The sequence below is a fragment of the Protopterus annectens genome, chromosome 3.part0 (genome assembly GCF_019279795.1).
Source record: "Protopterus annectens isolate FY-2018-M chromosome 3.part0, PAN1.0, whole genome shotgun sequence".
Taxonomy (NCBI): Eukaryota; Metazoa; Chordata; order Ceratodontiformes; family Protopteridae; genus Protopterus; species Protopterus annectens.
Genome location: NC_056731.1, coordinates 277,458,114 through 277,482,822, shown reverse-complemented (window position 1 = coordinate 277,482,822; position 24,709 = coordinate 277,458,114). Strand labels below are relative to the sequence as shown.

The 24,709-nt window shown below is 39.3% G+C and overlaps 1 protein-coding gene across 2 annotated transcripts; it reads right to left on the bottom strand.

Moving 5' to 3' along the window:
- Positions 1–758: 758 nt before the first annotated feature.
- On the bottom strand, positions 759–23,467 carry EOMES (eomesodermin). Of its 2 annotated transcripts, none has more exons than XM_044064759.1 (6): positions 23,246–23,467; positions 17,679–17,833; positions 14,971–15,092; positions 14,590–14,748; positions 13,997–14,058; positions 759–2,391 (listed from the first exon to the last, which is right to left on the bottom strand). In XM_044064759.1, exons 2-6 carry the CDS (start codon positions 17,827–17,829, stop codon positions 1,650–1,652), a joined length of 1,236 nt encoding a protein of 411 aa, XP_043920694.1. In that variant the 5' UTR covers positions 17,830–17,833; positions 23,246–23,467; the 3' UTR covers positions 759–1,649. The 2 variants fall into 2 exon arrangements, with proteins under 2 accessions (XP_043920694.1, XP_043920693.1); XM_044064758.1 differs by lacking the exon at positions 23,246–23,467 and adding an exon at positions 21,815–23,235.
- Between the last annotated feature and the right edge of the window lie 1,242 nt (positions 23,468–24,709).

Here is a 24,709-nt window from a genome sequence, read left to right as displayed (position 1 = left end):
CAGTCCACTACTCTGGTTAAAAATAAAGTAAACCTTTATTCCAGAAATATGCACATCAAATTATATAAATATGTACATTGCTTCCTCTGGACCACAATTTGCTTTTGAAACGTGTAGATCCAACACTATGTAAATCAAAGGTACAGGCGTTACTATGTAAATCAATGGTACAGGAGTTAAATGCGTTAGTGGCCTATGGTCTATTTTCCACAGTTCATGGCATACGATAGAGCACCATTAAAAAAAACAAGCCACTGCACAAAAAGTAGCATTTAATACCAATATACTGTCGTTCAAACTAGTTTAACTCTCCTTGAAAATACCAGTTTCCTCTGTTAAGCTGGGTGCCATGGATCATATTCATCAAGAATCATTATTTACATATACAACTGAACAGAAGACTGAAGCCACCTATATAGTGTAGTTATGGGGGAACAATACCCACAAGTAGTGCCACTTTGTCAGTGGATTACCCATCTAGTTTGCATACAACACACAAATCAAGCAAATAATTGGAAGAGGGGTCTGGTGACAGTTCCTCAGAGAGGAATAGGAGGGGCTATTTTAAATGAAACGAGGCACTCTTTAAAATAGGGGGGGAAAGCAAAAACATTGTCAGGTCATGCAGTCTAAATTTTGTCCATTACAGCAACAATGTCAATACCAAGCAGCTTTCCTACAATAAGATCGGTCAACGTAGAGTGCATCAGAATAGGAAAAGAGTCTGCTCTCAAAAGCATATGTTGAGATCCAAGAAACCATTTTCTAAGGATGTATTTATTACATGAATCAAACCTACTGGCCAACATTAAATGCAAATATAAATGTTTTAATGCAGAGTTTTGCTCATATTAGGTTTCAAATATTTACAGCTATTTACATTTTTGTAATGCATTAATCAAGAGGGTTAAAATTAATGAATTTCAAACTAAAATTACTACCCCATACACTCTTACATGGAACCATTTGTTAGTGCATTGAATACATTTTTGCATTAGCTCCCTAGTGCACATTTAAAGGGCAAGAACCTTATTTTGCTTTACGTGGATTATGTAGTTACACATATGCAAGCCCCTTTAAAAAGGGCTCATGTGCTTCTCCCACCACCGACAATGTTTCATCTGCCCACATTTTAATATGGTGAGGTCAGACATACAAATTGTGAGTTTCCAGTCTACTGGTGTGCATGTAAGTGGATGCATCTGCATTCTGAATCCCAAGTAGGTTTCAGGTCCACCACGCATATAATTTAAAACCCACCTAACAGTTCAAAGACTACACAGCTAATTGAACCCTGTCTAAGTGAGCAATTCTCCATTAAACCCTGTAATCAAAATAGAAGCACCAACTTATTTCTAACACCATTTTAGACTATCTGTACAAGATACCATATCTGCACTGCACACACAGCACAATTGTAAATATTCAATAAATAAATAGTAAAAAAAATGTAGGTATACAAACTCCCTGTGCACTCCTCTTAAATGAGCGTTGACATTTACACACTGTCCTTTCACTTAAACAGCAGCTTGGAAGCTTTGGCTCTTTTCAGAGAATTGCACACGTGTCATTTCAAGACAGAAGACTAGTGTCTTTTTGGCACTCAGTTTCAAACAGATTAGTTTGAAAAGTATTAATTTTAAGGACTTTCAAGGACTTGTATAAAATGCATAATAGCCCAGGGCTTTTGAAGGGTCTTTCCCATAGTCATCTGAGCCAATGTCCTCACATTTAATTGTTGGGGAATTTTCAGTGCTTGAACTACTAGGCGATATCCTTCTCCTCTTGCAGTCATTGGTATATATGCCAGAATCTGTAGAATCTAGAGATTTTATTGAAGGAGGGGTTTCAATCCATGTGGAGGTGGCTTCCTCCTTAACCTTGTCTTTATTTGGCAAATGGTCCTCTGGAAAAACAGGAGGGCTTGTTCTTGAAGGCCAAGTCAAACCAGGTGTCATTTTTCTCTGGTAGGGAGATCCCCGGGTTCCCCAGCCAGTCACAGATGCAAAAGCAGGGTCTGAATAATATCCTAAGGCATGGGACGGCTGGAGTGGTAGAGACTTGATACTGTACTGTAGCAGGGGGCTAGAAGAGTAATCTGCCTCGTAAGATGTCAGGTCTAATTTGCTTGACCCAGATTGTTGAACAGGAGTAACAAACCATCGCTGTGGAGACGGATTAGGTACTTCTTCAAGCTGTTGTGGGGAAAGGAGACCATTTGTCTGCGGAACTGTTCTTTCTCCATTGTAGAACCGGGCTGGTGGCAAATTGTTGAACTGATCTTGGAAGAAAGGCTGGACACTATAACGGGTGCCAGGCACAATCTGGTGAGATCTGGGAGAGTCTGTAGGTGATGGAGTCAGTCTGTCACTCTCAGGTGCAGTATACATTCTGGGGGAAAAAAATTAAAATATGTAATATTCACATATACATAACCACTGTGACTACTCATGGAGTACTACTATTACTATGAAACTTGCATTTTGCATTTAGTTTTAAGCCAGTTCAGTAGTTTGGTTAATCTAACAAAAACTTGCTCCCTGAATCAAAGTGTGTCCATTACATAGAACTAAACTATCACTAAAGCAAAATAATCAAACAGTAACAAAAATGCAAACTGCTACAGACTTTGTACAATCAAGGTCAGGGTGGGAGACCATGGCAATTTTCAGCAAGACAGTTTTGAGGAAGCCTTTCTGAAACAGGCACAGTCCTTTTTCTACAGTGCTTTGAATCCATAGCACCATCTCAGACCCATTGAATACAGAAGCGCCAAATGCTTAATTTTGCTTTGTATAAAAGCAGGTCAGTTCATAATTTGTGAGTGGGGCTACATACATTAGCCACTCGTTTGTCAAAATAGGCTTGACAGAATTTACAGTAAACATCATTCCAATAGACACCAATGAGACAACTGACAAAAGAACACAACTGACAGGAAAATGCTACACTTTTCGGAAAAGGAGGAAAGAACATCAAAAGAGACACCACTTTGTGGAAGAACAAAGTAATAATGCAGTTAGCAAATAATCCAAAGCAACCCAGAATACCCAGCATTCCAGAATAAGCTAGTACTGGAATGAAACCACATGTAAATACACATGCATGCAGAACACTGGATAACTGAATGAATATTGTGGCTTCCCAATAGGTACTCCAAAGCAGCTGAACCACAACATTACAATACTAGAAAAAACTATTACAATACTAGAAAAAAACTATATTCTTAACCACACAATGCAATACTTGTCTATGCAGTTTGAGTGCTACAGATACCACTACACAAATTCTCACACATGGAACAGTTTTAGATGCTTCTACTGGAAAGGATGAAACATTATTTGGGATGCAGATATGGTGCAGTAGTAGATTCATCCTTTGTTATGCAAATAACATGCTTCAGGATGACTATTTGTGCCTCGACTCTTGACTTGATGTAGTACTCTGACCAGCTTTCCTGCTTTGACTCAAATTGAGTCTGTAGAGGTCCTTGGACCAATCAGCTAACAAAGTCTACAGAAATCTGTAAAAGTTCCCAAAACACAGTTTCTGCACAGGTGTGTGCATTTATAATATACACACATACATTGGCAATTTCATGTGAGATGCAAGCTAATGGCAGTTTTTAGAGCAAAATCAGATTTAGCCTAACTTTGTGCCAGAGGGACAAGCCCAGCTATGACCTCTGACCAGAAATTAATGGCGCGGTTACTGGAGGAGTTTGACAAGGTAAATGACAAATGCAGACTAGCCTATTCTGGAAGGAGGGACTGGATTGTTCACTGGCCCTTTTACCACATGTAAGCACAGGATTGCAGACGAACATTTAAATCTGAGTTGGGCTTAAAGTCCTCAAATGAGAAGTCAGTGTGGTTGACTGCAGCAATACTGTGGTATATATTAGTTGTTTTGTGGGCTTTGCTTCCCAAACCAATGAAAGGAGCCCTCCTTAGCAGATGGGTAGGGGGCACATTGGGGTCTCACAGTGGGGTTAGAACCAAAGAAATTCATCAGGAGCCGTCTCCCCCCTATGGGTAGCAAATAGACCAGTACTGGAGGACTGAAAAAAACATCTGAACAGATGGGTAAAAAAGACAGCTGGTGAGACTATTCCATTGGAGGGAATACTTCCAGAAGGCACGAGGATGATTGATGTACAGTTAATATCCCACTACTGCCACCCAGTGTGATGTCTCCCACTATCCGGGGTCAGTAACTAATGAGTATTCAATCCTCACTACAGACTCCAATAGAGTAATACAGTGGATAAAAAAGTACACGCCTGTTAAAATGGCAGGTTTTTGCAATATAAAAAAGTGAAACCACAATAAAGAATTTCAAAACTTTTCCCACTTAAGGTAACTTGTGCAATTCAATTGAAAAAAATGTTAGGGGAAAAAATATAAAAAATTTACAATACGCTGGTTGCATAAGTGTGCACACCCTTAAATGAATATGTTGAAGTACCTTTTCCTTTAATTACAGCATTCAGTCTTCTTGGGTAGGAGTCTATCAGCATGACACATCTTGGCTTGGCAATATTTGCCCACTCTTCCTTGCAGCAGCACTCCAAATCTGTCAGATTGCAAGGGCATTTTTTGTGCCCAAACCTCTTCAGGTCACCCCACAGATCTTTTGGATTTAGGTCTGGGCTCTGGCTGGGCAGTTTTAATTTTCTTCTGGTGAAGCCATGGCTCTGGCTGGGCAGTTTTAATTTTCTTCTGGTGAAGCCACTTTTGTTGATTTGATGTATGCTTGGGGCCATTGTGTTGAAAGGTGAAATCTTCAGCTTCCTAGCTGATGCCTGAAGGTTTTGGGCCAAGTGACTGGTATTTGAACTGTTCATAATTCCTTCCACCTTGACTAAACCCCAGTTCCAGCTGAGGAAAAGCGACCCCGAAGCAGGATACTGCCACCACCATGCTTCACCATGGAGATGGTGTTCTTTTGGTGGTGTTTTTGTGCCAAATGTACCTTTTGGAATCGTGGCCAAAAAGTTCCTTGGTCTCAGACCACAGCACATTTTCCTTCATGCTTTTGGGAGACTATGTATTGTTTTGCAAATTTTAGCCAGGCCTAGATGTTTGTGCGAGTAAGAAAAGGCTTTAGAGTCTTGCAACCCTACCCCACAGGCCAGACATATGGAGAATACAGAAGATTGTTGTCACATGTAGTACACCAGTACTTGCCAGAAATTCCTACAGCTCCTTTGGTGTTGCTGTAGGCCTCTTGGCAGCCTCCCTGACCAGTTTTCATATTGTCTTTTCATCCGTTTTGGAGGACGTCCAATTCTTTGCAACATCACTGTTATCCCACATTTTGATGACAGTCTTCAGTGTTCCATGGTACATTTAATGCTGTGGAAATTGTTTTGTACCCTTCTCCTGACTGATAATGAGATCCCCTTTGCTTTGCAAGCTGTCTGCGAACCATGGATTTTGCTATTGCAGGCAACTGAGTAAATGTCAGGAAAATTTAGTTGATGGCAGATGTGTACCCAAAAAGACTGAATACTGTCATTAAAGCAAAAGGTGCTTCAAAGTATTAGCTTAAGGGTGTGCAGACTTGTGCAACCAGCTTTTTGTACTTTTATTTTTCCCCCCAATAGATTTGTTTTTCATTTGAATTGATATCACAAAAACCTGGCTATTTTAACAGGGGTGCATACACTTTTTATATCCACTGTATTTCATAATTTTCCCCCAAGACAATAGGATCACACTGATACTGGAATGTACACATCTGTCCACCCCTAATGTAACTGTACCCTTCAGAGCAATATGTCCTAGTTTAAGATCTCCGATACACACACCTCTCAAACTTTTGGGAAAGCCTTACAGATTTCCAACTGCGTCTATCCCCAAAATGCAGTATTGCTGCGACCAATACGAGCGTCTATGCCTTTTAAAGGGGTGCCCAATTAAATATCAAAACAAATGACAGAATATGACCTAACCAGCCAGACTTTCAGCGTAGCCTGAGAATATAAAGGCAAGTATAAGCACCATCACACACAAAAAAACATCGCACACATGGACCACAATGCAAGTTAATAAGAATATTTAATGAACAAACTGATTAAATATAAAATAGTAATTCCCAATAAACAAAACTCAATCACTATGTAAATGAAATTAGTACTGAAGGATAGAAATCCATCATTTAGAAAAACTGATCTAATTGATTAGTCAGTCAGTTAAGAAATAACTGAACACAGTCTCTGATCTAAACTAAATTACTACAGAGGAAAGGGAGGCTTGGGTATTGAGTGCCTACTGTAACTGACAAAACTTCAGCAGGCTCTTTATAGGACTATCCTGTCACACTTGTTCCAATTCTAATTTTCATATTTTGAAAATCAAAAGCTCCTTCCTGTCTTTCAGCTTCTGACAGTAACACATCAGAATGTTGACAGTTGCTATCTGCAAATCAGCTGAATGTGAGACAGCTTGCCTTTAGAATCTTTCTTCACAAGCATGCGCAGTTAGAAATCAGTGTCCTTACAAGTCTTTAATTCCCTACAAACAAAATAACTTATTTAAAATATTGCTACTAATCACATAATACACAGATTAAACCGAAACCTTAGTCAGACATACTACCACAATGACAATTGAGATGAAAAAGCATATACCTTTAGGCATTCGAGGGTGGTAGATCTATGTATTTCCGAGTACCATTTCCACTTAACTTTTCCACAGCATTTCAAACGCTGCAGTGCAAGCTGCCTCATTGTGAATAACCATGCCCCATTTTAATGCCCTACCTTTTACTGCAAGTCTCAAGATACATAGAATTAAATGTAAGCAAAACGTTGATATGAACACTGAAAAATACTTGTTTATAGAAAAACTAATAACAGTATGGTTTGCAAATATTTACACAAGCTCAGTGTATTTTAATAAAAAAAACTGTCCCAAGTCTTTCAAAAAATTGCACTAATAAAAAGTAGCATTTTCCTGATCATATCCAACCCTGGCATGAGCAAATACTGTTTAGCTGCAGAAAACTGTTCATTTTATACATTTTCTTCAAATGAGAAAATTAGTACATATGCAGTATTTTTGGAAAAGACAACCGAAACATGTAACCAGCTACACAGAAGATATGCAAGCATCACTTTCTGTAATCTACCACAGAGCTTGTGAAATAACCTATTCTGAACAGACATTTCCTACATTGATGTAAAGCACTTTACCTCAAGCACATAATTACCAGTGTTATCACTTTCCAATTAACTTAAATCTCATCTCAAGAGATGATCTTTCAAATCATTAAGGCTGCCACTGAGATCCGGTTTACAAGACGGAACATTGCAGTTCCAGAAAGATTAACAGTTCTCATCTCAGATGTTTTCAGCCAGTAAAGCTTGTATCAGAATTTGCATAAATGCACATTTCCCCATAAAGCGTGATCCCAGTCATATGGGGTAGAGGAAGTCGAATCATGCACAGACTAGTTCACATGCACAAGCACTTCTACCAGGAGGTAGAGCACCAGAGGAGCCCCCACCCCAACCTCCACTCCCAACTTGACCATTTAGATGAAAAAAATAGCAGCGAGATTAGTTCTACAGTGACATTCAGAGCAAATGCCAGGTTACCTGCCATTAGAGAGGTTGCAGTGAGTTGGGGGCACAATGCAATTATGATCCCTCAAGTTCAGGTATGTCAAAAACTATTAGACTAAGAGCCCCAGTCAGCAAAGGAGCACTCCTCATTAAAGTTATACAAGCCATGACAGGTGTACAGTGCAGATACTATGCGAGATATACAACACATGGCAGAAAGTGTCTCTTACAAATACAGAAACTTTCACTTAACTAAATGGTGGCATCCCTGGATGGTCACTATATTTTCAGCAGCAGACAAGTGAAACTACAAGGCAAAAGAAGCATCACACATGCAAGTGTCCTGCAGTTCATAAATTCACCACAAGTAATGTACAGGTGATGCACAGTTCTAATGAACTACATGTATGTGCACATTCAACAGCAGGGCCAGCAAATGACAGTTCAGCAGACATTCAATTTTTCATTCTACTGCCCATTTGTAAATAAGTGTTAACATGTCTCATATCTGCTTGCATTTCACAGCAGCCTTAACTGGAGGCCTATTAATTGCCACAAATTCTGATACTTGCAAACTCTCTGCAGTGTACAAAAGTTTATTTAAATCCTCCATGAATATTTTCATGTGAACATTTTCAACTTCCTTTACATACATTTTTTCCATTGCCTTTTTATTCATATATTCTCGGAACAGTAACAAGATGTCTGAACCCCCCAGTTCATATGTTATCCATGGAATAGATGAGACCCAAAGTAAAACAGCCATTCCAAGAAAAATCCTATTACATACAGAAATGCTTCTTCCAAAAACTGATTTGTGAAATATTAAATCCTAAAGGCTCGTTTTATCCCATATAAATTGCATTTGTTAAACAATCCTTACAATAGATTATTTTATCTTTCTATTATCAGCCACCACCATTGCACAACACTTCCCCTTTAGGGTGTACATCAGCATTTGCTCCTCTACAACTTCTAGGCATTGCATTCCATTTTCTTCATCCTGACATAGCTACTTAACAGCTCGCTAGGAGGAGGTACTGAAGTCACCTTCCAATAACCTATGCAATGTATTCTCCAGCTCTCCTTTAAAAAACACAGGAACTATTGGAGAATCCTTCAACTCCATAATATAGACTCACATTTAGGCAAGCCCAATGTCACATTCTCAGCAATTTTTGCAATTCCAAATATCTTCATTCAAATTAAGATCTTACTTTTGCAACCTTCAAGACTCCATTTACTACTCCACTGCACTCCTTATCAAAAACTGGAAAAAGACTAAAGTTCCCATCTGGCCAAGCTTCCCCTACTCAGTATGAATACTTCAGATCTCCGCTGTAGAAGCCATTGCTTAACGAGGCTAAGATATATAGACTTATGAGAATAGCACCACCACAAGGGACTACAACACTTCTTTAAATTGCAACTAGTATCTGTTATAAGAGGATGTGAGAAAGGTTGGATGATGTGGGGATAGTAAATCAGGAAGTGCTTAGCAAGGAGGAAGTAAGGACAGCTATGAAAGGATGAAGGACAGAGACTGTTGGTCCAGATGACTTACCTGTGAAGCATGGAGGTGTTTAGGAGCAATGACAGTAGAGTTTAACCAGATTGTTTAATGAAATCTTAGAGAGAAAGGATGCCCAAGTAGTGCAGTGTTTTGGTACAGATTTATTTAAGAATAAGGGTGATGTGCAGAGCTATAGTAACTACAGAGGGATAAAATAGATCAGTCGCAGCATGAAGTTATGGGAAACAGTGAAGTGAGGTGAGGTGAGGCGATTAGTGAGCATCAGTATGGTTTCATGACAAAGAGCACTACACATGCTATCTTTGCTCTGTGTTGGAGAAGCACAGAAAAGGTCAGGGGTTGTATAGTGTCTTTGTAGACTTGGAGAAAGCATATGACAGGATACTAGAGATGAGTTGCAGTATTGTAGGAGGCAGTTGGGAGTTGCAGCGAAGTATGCAAGAGGATATGTACTAGGGTTGCGACAGTGGTGAAGTCTGCAGTAGGAGTGACTGATGCATTTAAGGTGGAGGTGGGATTACATCAAGTATCAACTGAGCCCTTTATTTGCAATGGTGATGGACAGGTTGACAGATGAGTGCAGACTGGAGTCCCCGTGGACTTTGATGTTTTCAGATGACATTGTGATCTGTAGCAAGAGTAAGGAACAGGTGGAGACTACCCTGGAGAGATGGAGATGTGCTCTAGAGAGGAGAGGATGAAGGTCAGCAGGACTAAGAATGTGTGCATGTGTGAATGAGAGGGAGGATAGAAGAATGGCAAGGATGCAGGGAGTAGAGTGGGAGAAGGTGGACATTTAAATACTTGTTATCAACAGTTCAGAGTCCAGAGTAATGGTGGGTGTGGAAGAGAAGGTGTGTGTACAGGCAGGGTGCATTGGGTGGAGAAGAGTGTCAGGAGTTGTGACAAACTGATACCAGTAAGAGTGAAAGGCAAGGTCTACAAAAGCGAGACCAGCTATGTTATATGGGTTGAAAACTGTGGCATTGACAAAGGCAGGAGTCCGAGTTAAAAGATGTTTGCATTGGGTGTGACAAGGATGGACAGGATTATGAATCCTTATATTAAGAGGGTCAGCTCAGGTTGGACAGTTTTGAGACAAAGCCAGAGGCATAAGATTGTGCTGGTTTGGATATGTGCTGAGGATGGATGCTGGGTATATTGGGAAAAGGATGCCAAGGATGGAGCTGCCAGGTAAGAGTAAGGCCTAAGATGGGGTTTATGGATGTGGTGAGAGGACATGAAGGTGTTGTGAGAGCAAAATGCTGAGGACAGGGAAGAAATGAAACAGATGATCAGTTGTGGCGACCCCTAATGGGAACAGCCAAAAGAGGATTCATTATATCCATTTCAAATGTCTCTTCCCCACTATTTGGCAAAAGGATTATACAAAGGTCTGAAGTTATACACTTAAAATTAGAGCAGTTAATCGATATACAATTGAAATGCAGGTTTGGTCATTGGACCTTTTCATAGCCCCCTTAATTCTCACATGCATGCAGGACTCTATTGAAAGCCAAATCAAAAGGGAGAATTTTTAGACTAAATCATGACACTGTACACTTGCTCATAAATGACACTGTACTTATCATTTGAGAACCAGCCCAGCCCTTCTAAATTTAGCACACTGTCAAGTGCAGCCTGAGCCAGAAGGCTTAGATTGAGGCCAAAAACATTTTCCAACCATAAGTAATCCTACCAATACCAATTATTCTGTTAGTACAAATGAAACAAGAAACCCTCAAACAAGCAAAGTACCAGAACATGCAAATACCCATTTTCAACAGTAAAACAGGAGAAGCCAGCAATGAAAAAGTAACCCTAAGTCGATAGATTATAAATAAATGCTGGTAACTAGATATTTAGTAAACACCACTGAATAGGAAAAAGGGCAAAAAGCAAGGCCATAAGTCAAATTCCCCAACTTGGGGTGCAATACCCTTGTGCTCCACACTCACTAGGAAAACATCTTGTTGCAGGAATGGTTAAGAGTGTCTGTATGGTCAGAAATAAAACTTTTATTGCAGATGCATTCTGATTTGACCAACCCCCACACACACACACAAAACAAAGTTCAGCCTGCCTTTTACAGTACTGGAAGAACTCCCAAAGCACCCCTATACTGTTAAACCTTAGACAGCTTCTTCAAACATTGTTTTGAAATTGGATTATCAAAACTACAACCAAGTTTCTGTCACTTCCTGTGAGCTGTTAAGTAAATACACAGTCCCTTTTGGGAATTACGCCTACAGATTTCGGATAAGGTTGTTAATCCTAAGAGGAGCTTACGACAGCTGCACCAAGTTGTGCAGCACTCTCCCTGCCTTTCCTACTTGCGTGCCCTTCTACACAGCACTTAATACCAGCCCAAGTCCCCTAATGTTCCTGGTGTTAAATAACCCAGCTCTGAACCACCACACAAAGACCAGTCCCTACTCCAGTACAGTTAAAATTCTAAAGGTTCCATTTGATGCGAGTCTGCTAAACTCCTTTCCTTAGTGTTCACTAATAGGACTATTCATGCCATTTTCTCACCAATAGTTGTAAACGTGATCCTGCTTGAGTCTTGTGTAGCACCATTAGTATCACTACACTAATAGCAACACACTTTGTCATGGCTGTTCCAATTTGTAATCTCTGCCAGTGGGCATCCATATTACAACTGTTAGGGGAGACGAGTTATCAGGAAAATCCCACTTTACATTTACTCATTCTACAATGTTCTGTATATCAAACAGTCCCAAAATGCAGAAAACGTGGATTTGTTCTGCATTTTGGGAACAGCTCAAAAGGCTTCCTGCCATAAAAGACCTATGGTAAAAATGTCATTATGCACCACTACTCTTTCCATGAACAGCATCATCTACAAGCCATAATGATGTTCCGGCATTTAGCTGGATAACATACAATATATACAACAGCATCTTCAAGGTTAGAGCAATTAATAGTATACTGCCATTGTCGACTAAACATATCCTACCAGTACAAAAAATATGGCTACATTGCTAAAGTGTAATCACTACAGACACTTTCACTTTTAAAACTTCAATATGATGCACCAACAGGAGGCACATTATACTTGTATTATCAGAAATTTCAGAAAATCAACTGTTTTTAGATTTGAATTTGGTCAGAAGAAAATTAATTGGCACAGTTGAAATGGGGATATCAGCTTATACTACAAATAATGGACTTGGCATTAAAATTACTCAAGAAAACATGGTATTACCAAAATAAACTAAATATTTGCTGCAAAACCCACTGTATACCAAAACAAAGGGCTAAGTTTTGAGTTAACTACCTTCCAACAACAGCATGAGGTTGTTCAAATATCTAGAGTTAATGTGTAGCGGGGTACAAATGAGGAGGATCAGTTATATTAGTGTTCCTGAAATGTACAAGAATTATGTGGTGCAGGCAAGCAGTTAACTGCTACTATTGCAGGGAAGGTATACTGAAAATTTAAATGCCGAAAAAACAATTCTTGGATCTTTTTGTGCTACATGCACCAAAATTACCAATTTGTACCATACATGTTGCATTACTTGGTTGACAGTGTAGGGGGTCAAATGTACAGGATTTTTTTTAAAAGCATCTCCAGGCAAAGAGTGATGAATCAAACCTAGGAGTTCGAACTTTTATTCTTAGCTCAAAACTTGATATTCTCCACTAATAAGAGCAATAATTACTTCATGATTTTTATATCATATGCTGTATTAAATTTCCCCAAAAATATAGCCAACATAATGGCACTTCTCAAATGGACTTGCCCAAGACAAAGGCACAAGGCATTGCCACCCTGTAAAAGTGGATTTAGAGAAAACTGTGTGTGGGACACAAACATCACCTATGAATAAAACTGCAAACTGAAAACAGATGGAAATTCATAATGTTGGAAAGAGAAAGATGTAGTCTTAACTGGAATACTTGCCAATAAGATTCTGCACTGAAATCATTCTAATCTAGACAAGAGTTGTGCCTTAAATTTTAATGGAAAGGATCCAGTGCTATTAACTACTAGTAGTGTATTCTTAATGGATTAACCTGGTTTTAAAAAGATGTCTAAGTTCATCCATTAAACTCCATTACAGACTAGAAATATCATTATCTGTACCATAATCTGCTCAGGTCATTGCTTTCTTATAAATGGGTTCCAACAGCATCAGCCACCTTATGTTTGTATTTCTATGCAACAAATGCCCGCCACACTCAAGTTTCAAAACATGGACCAACCTCTTTAGTGAGCGTGAGGAAGTAATTTGTTAAAAAGTGTGTGTGTATGTGGGGGGTGTCTTTGCATCTGCAGCTGGAGAAAGCACTCTTTACAGCAGGTCTGCTGGAATGACATACCGCTGGACATGAGAAAGTAATTTTATTCTGGTTGATAAGAGTTTCAAGTTAAAACTTTCATTACATCACTACAATTAAAGTTTCTTTACTAACAAGCCTCAATTTCTATAACTAGAATACTAGTATATATTGTAATGTGTTGAAATTTTGTACTGTACAGCTCTACATTTGCTAGAGATATTTTCTGCTGCACTTCAAATTAAGGCATACAAATCTTAAGAATGAGGGACATTGTGCTATTAACCTGTAGCATTGACAGAATGACAATTGCGAATCATAGCTCTCAAAAAGACCAATCCAGAAATAAATCAGACACAAATACTATTAAAGACTGACAGAAGGTAACGTGAATATACATTTTCTGAAGTAAAATCTAAAAGTATTGTACCACCCATTTCTCCAAGGGATTAAACAGAGCTAAATTTGAGTAAAAAAACAGGGACACTAAACGTACAAATTCAGGTGGTGGCAAACAGTCTCCTGGACCAACATCAAAACCGTAAAATAAAAAGCAAAGATTTTTTTATCTTAAGGGTACTTACGAATCATAGTTGTCTCTGAAGCCTTTGGCAAACGGGTTATGATCGATTTTGAGCTGTGTGATCTAGACGTCAAAGAATAAAAAACCGGTTAAGAGGGAGAACTATACACAGATGTAATTGCTGTATGTAAAATAGCTGCTGACTCCAACACTAAGACTTCATTCTGTCTAAGATTTCCAAATTTCCCAGAGCCCTCATTTACGGATGTCTTCACACTCCAGCTTCTCTATTTTAAAATCCTCCAACAAAAGCCCCTCTTTCTGGACAATCCCACACCATATTAAGATTTACTTATTTCACCCAAGAAAACATTCCCTGCCTATTCACGTTCGTCTTTTATCTGTTCGTTCCGTTTTAAACATCTGTATTGCCAATTTTATTATACTGTTTTCATACCTCCACCTCAAAGGGGAAAAAATGGACTGGCATTTAATGGAGGGACAAAAGCCCAAACAAAGGGACAATGTTTAAATATAGCTCTTACTTTATTCCCCGTACTCCACTAAAGGATATGCATGACCTTGCCGGACCATCTCGGTAAACAAACACAAACAAGTAAATAATGTAGAAGCTTAAGAGCAGGAGAAACTTACGTCTGTGTTTTGATATGCTGTAACTGCTATAAACTGAGTTTCGGGGAATGTGAAGCTTTGTGTTTTCGAAGAGTCGCTTATATCTTCCACACCATCTTCGGTTACCTCTACGATATGGAGCCGCGGTTGATACTTGTGCAGGGACTGCAGCACAATCATCTAGGTAAATTGAAAACGGTATGTTATCATCCAAGTCAGCGAGGAATACAAACTATTAGCTTGGAGAATATTGTGCTCAAGTTAAATGGGACGAGTTTTAGCTGGGCTACAGTAGCACAACTGCACGCAGTACCGCCTTCCATTTAATTATTGGGGGAAATATGGTCCTTGGTGAAGTCACTTATCAGGGTCGCTAGTAATGCTCAGAGAGCCTTCCCTTACCTGTGTGTTGTTGTTGTTCGCACCCTTGTTGTTGGTGAGCTTCAGTTTACCGAAGGAAATTTCCTGTCTCATCCAGTGTGTCCCTGTATTAGGGGACTCCGGGTGAACGTACACTTTGTTACCTAAAGACAATGAAAAAAAAATAAACTTAAGTATGTCAAAATGGGTAATTTGCAAAGGGATTAATCCGCTTTTATTAAAGTTAAACAGATATAAATACAAAGATCAAAACAGTAATTAGTCCTAAAGAAATTGTACATAATTTTAAAGCATATGTTAATTCAATCACTCCATTCTGAATGCTACGAAGTTTCGTCAACCCCATCTATTCGCCAAGTATCTTCCCAGTATGATACACTATGCAATCGTTGAACTTAAATGTCATAGCAAATCCGCATTCATATCTTAGGATATTTGAAACAAATCATAAAACACTACTTTAAAATCCAGGCGGTACAGACAGCATAGCAGTCTGTTGTCCCAAGTAGTCAGCTTTCGTTTTAGTTCGTTTAGCTAGACTTAGCCCCAACAATTACGTTCATCCTTCTCAACCTTGTAAGCATTACTAATCAGAGTGGAGGGTCAAACAGGAGCACCAGTTTTTTTCAAAAAAAAAACGCCTCCTTATTAATGGCCCTTCGCACTACTCAAAAAACGATTAGTTATGGTTTTCATGGCCAAATAGTGTTTTGCACAAATCAAAGCGACTGAGAGCAATAACCTTCTTTCTATGCCCATTGTTCTCGTAATTTAAATTATAGTTGCATCATACAGTTTGTCCAAACCGATTACACATTGTCAGACTACTGACGTACTTCAGGTATTCTTTTCAATTTCTAAAAGGTGATTGCCGGCCAAAGCACTGGCTAAATACAACAATTCGAGTTTCCACGGTCATCCAGTTCATACCATACAGACTTCACAGTAGCTCTTAAGGATAAATCTCAACAGAATCAGGGACACAAACATACCTCTTAACCTCTAAGAAATCTGGACAAAGCCAACAATAATGATGGGACAAAGACCCTAAAAATAGGGGCAGATTTTAAATATTTCTCTTTACTTAAAAATGAGAGAATAAATGTTTTGATTTTAAATATTTCTCTTATAAACTTAAAAATGTTAGAATAAATGTTTTTGGGTTAGTATGCATTTTCTGAAAGATATGAAGAAACTCAGATGTCTCATTTAGTAACTTAAATCCACAATGGTTTACCAGAAAACCACACATTTTATTGTAAACACACCAAAATATGAGGCTAAAATCTGTACAGTTGAGGGGTTATGTCCAGAAATAGTCAGGGACACTATCTTGTTTTGTTAACATCTTAACAGTACTAAATATATAGTTTGAACTAAAGTCAATAAATTGTCACCACGTCTCAAAGTCACCGATTAAGGAGGAGACAGCTAAAATCTGCGTAAAAAAAAATCAGGTACAATTGGGAGATGGACTACATTGTTAAATTTTCACAACTTACAACACTAGGCACAAAAAAACTTCCAACAGCCCTTAAATAAACCCAGGTCGATTCACTGCAGTTAAGGGACAATCAGGACACAAATGTATTAAACTTGGGAGTCTGAATTAATACATTTTCAGAAGTCAAATAAAAGTATACAACACTATGCATTGCCATCATTCACTTAATTGTAACACATTGCCTGCAAAGGAAACGCGTTTTATATGAGGAGGGTCAGAGCTAAACTAGAGTAAAAAAAAACTAAAAAAAAATCAGGGACAGTTGACACGTATGGATCTTAAAAAGAAAGGTCCTTGTAATAGTTGCCAAAGGTCCCACACTTTGGCTATCTGAAAACGTGGCAGCCCTAGAAAACGTGGCAGCCCTAGAAGCGATATTAGCTGTGCATATGCAATAACATTTTCTCAGGAAGGGAGAAGTGTCAGCATACATGCCATAGTCTTGAGAGAATAAGCCATCTGCTCACTCCTTTATTTCCCTTATTATTTTATTTATTTATTTCAGTTTGATTACCGGGGAAGTCCACTGGCGACATCCACAAATAAAACTGAGGAATTTATTTGAAATTTTGTTGCATAAGATTTGCGTCGACATGGATCATCGAGCCAAAATCATGGATGCTCATTATCATACCTGTGAACCTGGTAGCACAAGAAATATGTACAAAGCAAACCAGTGGGGAGACGAGCCCCAAATATGGGCAAGTTTGAATAACTCTTAAAACTTAGGCTGGTAGAGGGTTTTCGCATTAGCATGCATTTTCTTATATTAAGTTTGAAATTCAAATGTTTAGACTTCAGTCCTGCATAATTTGCACTAAACACATTTTATGAACATACTGAAAATGAGGCAAAAATATGGGCATTTGAGAAGTTATGTCCCTGACAATCAGATCCAGTTGAAATGCATTATGGATGGCTTTTGCGATGAGTAGGACTAACAGCAAGTTGCACGGTTCCCAACCTTACACTTCCAGAATGCGGAAGCTACCTATCAGTGTGGAAAAGTGGCAAAACGTGGAACACTAACATCTAACAAACTCAAATGATAGAGTAACACATTTAACCAAGTCTGCTCTTGATGTAAGGAACGAAACCCACATTAATGGAGTATTCTGTTCTTGATGTAAAGAACGAAAGCCACATTAATGGAGTCCTATCTTCACAATCACCGAAAAGATAAAGGGGAGGATTCGCAAAACAGCTACGTGCAATATCCAAGTACCTTGCATATTGTTATCTGCCTTGCCGCAGGTCACCCATTTGCCTCCTTGAAATCTCCAGTGGTTGGGATCTGCCAGAACAACTTCCACAAAAACATTGTAGTGAGCTGTAGGATTCAGACCAGTGATGCTGAAGCTCAAGAAAGGAAACATTCGCCTAAAACGAAAGATAAAGAGTTCTTAGTTACACTGTGAAAGTATGCACCGCTAGTTAGTGCACATTGTTTTGCTCTTGTTAAACCTCTAACTCTATAAACATTTTTTACAACTGGAAAAAGTTAAAGTAAATATATCCAAATTGAGAGTTGTAGTGCAAACCACACAATTTACATACAAAATTAGGAGACAGCAAGACTTACTGAAGATATCTTCTTTATGATAATGGAAACAAATTAGGAGTAATTTAAACAACTAGCATGTATTTTTTTTATCCAACTGACTTCAAGCATCTCGCATGCTCGTTTCCTGTAGCTCTTGGTCCCTACAATTCCTAAGCATTGTCAGGGTCCTATAGCTAGACTTGGGGAGAGTGGATGGGGACGGTGCAAACATATTACCAGTTGTGCCTGTTCAGCTGCACAAACTCGCTTGGCCTACGAGGCTTAAAATCAGGGGCAAGTGATTAAATCAACTTTGAATACCAGCTGCTTAGAAATTAAGTATTTGCGATACACCTCCGTCAACCTCAGTGTGCAAAGATTTTAAAATGGATCTTGTACAGCTGATGCATACATCTCAGCTGTCCAGATTTTGGTAGAATGTCCAGCGCATCTTTTTTTTGCTAATTCCATCAAAGTTTGCAATCTGGCAAATCAGGGTCATTAAAGATGACGAACATTAATTTCGGACTTCACGTCCTTTATAAAATGCATGCTAATGCAAAATCCGTTATTCTAGCAACTTTAAAATGCCCCGAAACAACATTTTTGATTTGCTCATATTTATTCTGCAAAGTTGTATGAGATGATGGAATGCACAATAGTGTGCCGTTTCAGAATCATATGCAGGCTGAAACTTATAAGATCGGTCATTTAGTGATTGCAATGTTCAGTGACCCCCCCCCCCCAGAAAAAAAATCAAATCATGCAAAAACGAGATGTATGGTGTGTGCAGATTGTAGGCCTGCCACCTTTTCAAATGGCCAAAGTGGGACATTTTCGGGACACAGATTTTACATACCATCACATACCCACGGTCAGTACAACGGATATATATTTTTCCTAAATAAAAGCTTATTATTGTAGCATTTTAGTTGCTTATTCTGTTTCTTGCAATATTTAGGTATTTTATATGCAGAATAACTGTTTTATGCAACTATTACATAAAATATGGGACAATTTTGTCCTACAATCTCAGGACATTTGCCATTTCTAATTTTTTTGTCAGGACACAACTGCCCAAAGAGGGACTGTCCCTCGCAAAGTGGGACAGGTGGTAACCCTAGCAGACGGGGAATCAACGCTTATGGCCACACTAACGTTCGGGCAGGTTAAAGAATGTGAAGATAAATGCTAGATCAGACAGCAGACAGTGTTGAATTAGAAAAAGCAACCGTCCTGCGAAGTTGTCGGGGTTCCCGTACAAGCCTTAAATCACCTAATTCTGCACTAAACGTTCTTCAAGTGAAGTACTTCCGTTTGGCGGATATTTCCTATGCACCGGTTCCAGACTGGCCAGTCCTTTTATTGCAAAAGGTTTGTGTCTTACGTGTGCACGCATACACACACAGTGTTACTAGAATGCAGCGAATTCCAGCCTAAATTTGAAAAGAAACTTCTTGTGTGTGTAAAATAGTTAGAAAACGTGGGGGAAGCCTAATACTCGCATGATTTGCGAAAACAATCAATAGTTTCAATTAGCGGTCCAATGCTGTGCTATTATGGAACAGTAGTAGTACGTAAAAAGCATTTCACTGCACAGTGCAGGTTATTGCACTAGTTACAAGAGGTTGTTGCATCATCTCGTGTAAGAGATTTAGGGACAATATTTTACTGCTTTTGCACGTTTCTTGGTGCAAATTGAAAAGGAAAAACTGTGCTATGCAATGCAAATGACACTCCAAACAGTTAATCCCATCACAACAAACGTATGCAATGCGCGTCTATCGTGGCATTTGAGCAGTAGGGTGCAATAGTGGCCAATGAGGAGCCCCACCACATGTTCAACTTCAAGAGGGCAAAACGTGATGAAACAGATTCCATGCCCCTACTTGAATCAGAAGGTATTTCCCTATTTTTAGGGCGGGTGGGAAAATACGTTTGCTATTTATGTAGTAATTTTTAGTCTTAATTTTGACTACAACTTGTCAATAAAAAGCGTTATAGCGTTCAACTTTTTTATTCCTTATAAAATTTGGGACACGCCTTGCATTGCAAGTCATTAAGATATTGTGCGTCTCAGACTCCTATGCAGAAAGTGTTTATGTAAATTTTGCATGCAATATTTCGCAACTATCACCCTTCTGTTGTGCTCCGTTATTAGAATGGGGACAAACTGACAGCTACGGACATACCTTACATCAGTCTGGTGACGTGGAACAGGTAAACAGAGGGTATAACAGACGAGAGTTGCAACAGAAATGGGTATAATTCGTACAGCATCTTTAAATAGGTTGCAACACATCAAATACAGTATGTGCATCGGTAAGAGACGGATCCCACCAAATTTCCTTCTATCGCGACCTTGACTGGTTGCCGTAGTGAGCTGCAAACTCGAGGCTTTACATCTTTTTTCAGGTAAGAGACGCAGTTATTCATAGCACCCCTACAGTCTAATAAAGTAAAGCATAACTCTCAATGCTTTAGAGTGGCCTTTGTAGATAATTACTAAAAAATGCATTTGAAAATAGTTTTGAACCATTTTTCAGAATTAAGGGACCGGAAAGTCCGACGTGGATGCTCTTTTCAGGGGGAAGCTCGGGAAAAAAGTTTACACACGACTTGCAATTTTTCGACAATATATTACCAAACCGCTATTTTACAATAAAGCGGTGACAATGTTATTTATATCAATACTTTTTCGATAAGCAAATTCTAATAAAACAGGACCTACTTTTCATATTATACATAACAACTGGCCAGATTTTCGCAGAATGTCCAGATGGTCTCAAAATTCACTTTAAGTTTATAAAAGCTATAATTAAAAATTGTCCCTATCTGTGCATGATTTCGCAGAGACGATGTGCTAGTTAGCATCAAATTTTGTTAAATTCTGCTGCTAAAAAATCTGAAAACTGCAAAAATGCATAACGGCATCATGAAGATAACTACAGAAAAAATGATGAGATCTTGCAACAGATTTACAGAAAATTAAAATACTTCCTTGGCAAGATTGCATTAGCACCTCAAGTTTGGTTGTAGCTCTAATAAACCTTCAAACCCTTATCAAAATAACGAGCCAATTAAAATTTCCAGCCAGAAATAAATGGTCATTTCTGGTTTCCGGATAAGTTATCCATTAACGCGTCCTGCAGACCCACTTATGGTTAGACGACTAAGTTTACTATACTATTTTTACTGTAGTACCAGTCCGTGGTATCAGATACCTAGATCTAAATTTTTGCTTCATTTTGTCCCTTTTCTCACAACGTGTTTTATCTGGGAAATCATTGAAGGTTGAAGACAGTGAGAAATGCAATGCATTTCAGTTTCAGACTCTAGAAACTTTCTAAGTTTATAGATGTGGAGAGCTAGGGAGAATATTCCTGTTTCTATAGTATACATTCACATACAGCCAATTATTTGGCGACACTTGCATTAGACAGCACTAAAAGACAAAGTTAAAAAATATATATATTTTATTTATATTAATACATGAGCAAGAGAGTTTAAAGCAGCAACTGTCTACAATTCGGGGGCGGGGGGCGTTGACCTAACCCCCTTAAGAACTGAATGAGATTAAAACATTTAGTACGTAATAGTACCAACTCTTGTTACGCAGGGTAAGCGATTTTGACTCGCCTATCTGGGAAATTTCGGAAGTAGATAGTTAGCCTACACATCATGAGAAGCACTCAAAAAAAAAAAAAAAACAGTTCTGAGCAGACAGTATATTAAAAACATTGATAATTGCTACACATCTCACCTGCGCATCGCCAATAATAGTTACAGTTCCTTAAATTAACTTAAAGGGATCGTACCTGCCCTGCTTTGTGATTATCATCTCAGTTTGATGGCGGTGAAACTTGAGCCAAAGTGGTCTGTTGCACAGGAACACCTGAGCTCGAATCCCAGCTCCTACTGGTCCAGGTACAGCCAAGGAAGCCAGCGCGGCACCAGGAGTTTGATAAGGCGAATAAAGCGCAGCGGCTGGGCCTCCAGCCCCTGTTAAACTGGGTCCGCTCATTGACCCATGCTGTCCATACGGCGCGTACCCAGTCGGGAATTGCCCCCGCCCAGGGCACACAGAAGATGCAAAGGCGGCCGGTGGCAACATAGAGCTGTACGATATTGTAGAATGGTAACGGGGGCCGTTGGGGCTCGCATATACAGAGCCAGCGGCAGTAGTCCCATAAGGGAAGAGGGCGCTACAGGGCCCCGCAGCATCACTTGTGGCCCCAGCAGCCGTTCCCGCAGTCAGAAAATAACGTTCAGGACATACTGCTGTCCCCGCCCCCACAACAGGTGGGATACCTTCCAGGTTATAACGCCCATCGCCAGCCAAGGAGTGGTCCTCCCCAAGAGCACTGGGAGAGCTACCCTTGTTGCGGGGTCCATCTACAGCCGTTTTGGTAAACGTTTCTGGTTCTCCTTCACTTAACATACTGCTGCCCAATAAGAATTTCTTGGCTCCTCCCGGTATAGCGACAGACGAAGATCTGTCTTGCTCCATGGACTGTTCACTGTCCTCTTGGTACTCTGTAACGGAGCCGGTTTCTGCTGAATTAGTAGAACGATAAAATGCTTTAGACAGACCGTGATGGGGGTGTTGATGAGTTACAACACTCGACAATACAGTGCCCCCCAACTGCATTCTTGAGTCCTCTAAACAGCCAAAGACACACTGAACACAGCAAACAAGCGGGCATTTACCCAGAATCCCAGCTTTGTAACTACAAGAAGGAAGAAAACCAATGTCAAAAGTCACGACCACCAGGAAAGTCTGTACCGAAATGAAAACCCACGCCCCCTTTCTTCCCCCACGAATGAATCAAGGCCAAGTTAAACAGCACAAAGCGAGCTACTTGCTCTGAGCCCCTTTTATCTAGTCGGCTCCTTGACTCTCCTGGGGCAGTGCAGGCTCAGGGGGAGGGGCTTGTGGGCAGCTTAACTGGGAAGAAGCACCAGCAGGGTGACGCACCGAAGGGGACTGCACAACCTCCTGCTAATATTATTACTATACCCAGTATTTGTGCTTAACTAGAACGTGTGGCAAGCTAAAGCTTTCTGTAGATAATGAATATGTTAGAAGTGATGTACTTTACGTTTAAAGGGTGAAAGGTCTATTGCTTATAACTAGTGCGGAAAATATCCCATATAAATCTATTCTAAACAGGTAACTAGCAACCACAAAGACGTATAAATTCCAGAAACATAAATATTTGGAGAATCTGAATTACATAAACATTTACCCAATGTCTGCGTATTAAAATAAGTCACTGTCATAACTGTACTGCTATATTTTTAAAATTGTGGCCTGCATTTTTCAAAGGATGCGCCAATGTCCAAGATATATATAAAAGTGCTGAAACTACTTCCTTCTCCATTTTCATCCTACTGTTTAATGAGAAGCCTAACACCATAAGATATTTCTACCCTGTGGCTTAACATCATAAGTATATAGTAAGCTGTTCTAGCACCTATACTTGAAGTCTTAGGAAATGCAGAAAAAAAGCAAGTCGTCCTGTAGCCCTATAAAACGTAAATGGGGACTCTTGTTTTTTTGCGCTGTCTCTAAACAATGTATGGAATGCGTAAATGAGGCGCTAGTCATCCTTTGAGGCTTGTGGATTCCTCCTAGACACGTTCACTTGACCCCCTCCGATTTGCATATGGAATCAGCAGCATATTAGCAAGTAAGCACCTCTGTTTAGCAACTTGTTAAGTTCAGCTAGCACCCGTACAATTAAGCTCAATAGTGCAAAGGGTGTGTAGCTGGTCAGCAGTGACAGCAATTGTTGTAGGAAGAGTGAAGATTGATATCAATCAAGGTCATTATAATGTGACAAGTTAAAACAACTGTTTCTGTAAAGCTGTTTAGTTGCAATCACACTTCAGAAAAGGGCGGCATACGTGCATAAGCAAGGATTTGCTTTCTGTTGTAATACAACCGGAGATTGATATGTGTGCGAACCTGCACAATTAAAATGTAGAACCTGCTACTGTTATAACGGTGATGCAGTGTTTTTTATTTAAAGCTGCGTATGGTAGTAACCGTTGTATAATTTACTGTTTCATTATATCCATGTTTTTCAACAAATTAAAAACATTTCCAACATTTTTGGTAATCTGTGAAATAAACGTTTTATTTATTAAGCCATTTTTCTTAAATCTCCGTTAAAATTAAATCGTGTTATGGAAGTGTTGTGATTACCCAGAGACGCGCTTTCCGTTTAAATACTTTCCAAGTTAAATTGCTGGTGCTTACTAACCTAAATAATTTATAGTAGCCATTGCCTAGGGTGGATTTGTTTTAGGTGCTGCACTTTCTCAAGAAATCAAAGTGATCCATCTTGCAGGTAAACTGGCAGCTCGCGGAGAAACTTGCTCACTGACAATAAATTCTATTAAAATAGTTCTGTTTCCCAATCCCCAGACAGTACATTTTATTGTCTTTAAGGTTAAATAACCTCTTCGTTCTAGGACCGCCTGTGATTAATTGGCCTGATTGGAGCAGCAAATCAAAATAAATATCTATAATCGGGGTAATATATTCTAAAACGTATATAGCATGCTGATAATGGAGGAGACAGGGTCCCTTAATGTTTGGGGATGGGGTCGTAATGGTGTAATACTGTGGCCTTTGCTGACAAATCCAGTTCAGCCGCTAATTAACTGTACCTTAATTAGATCATTCCAAATTCTAGACAACGTCT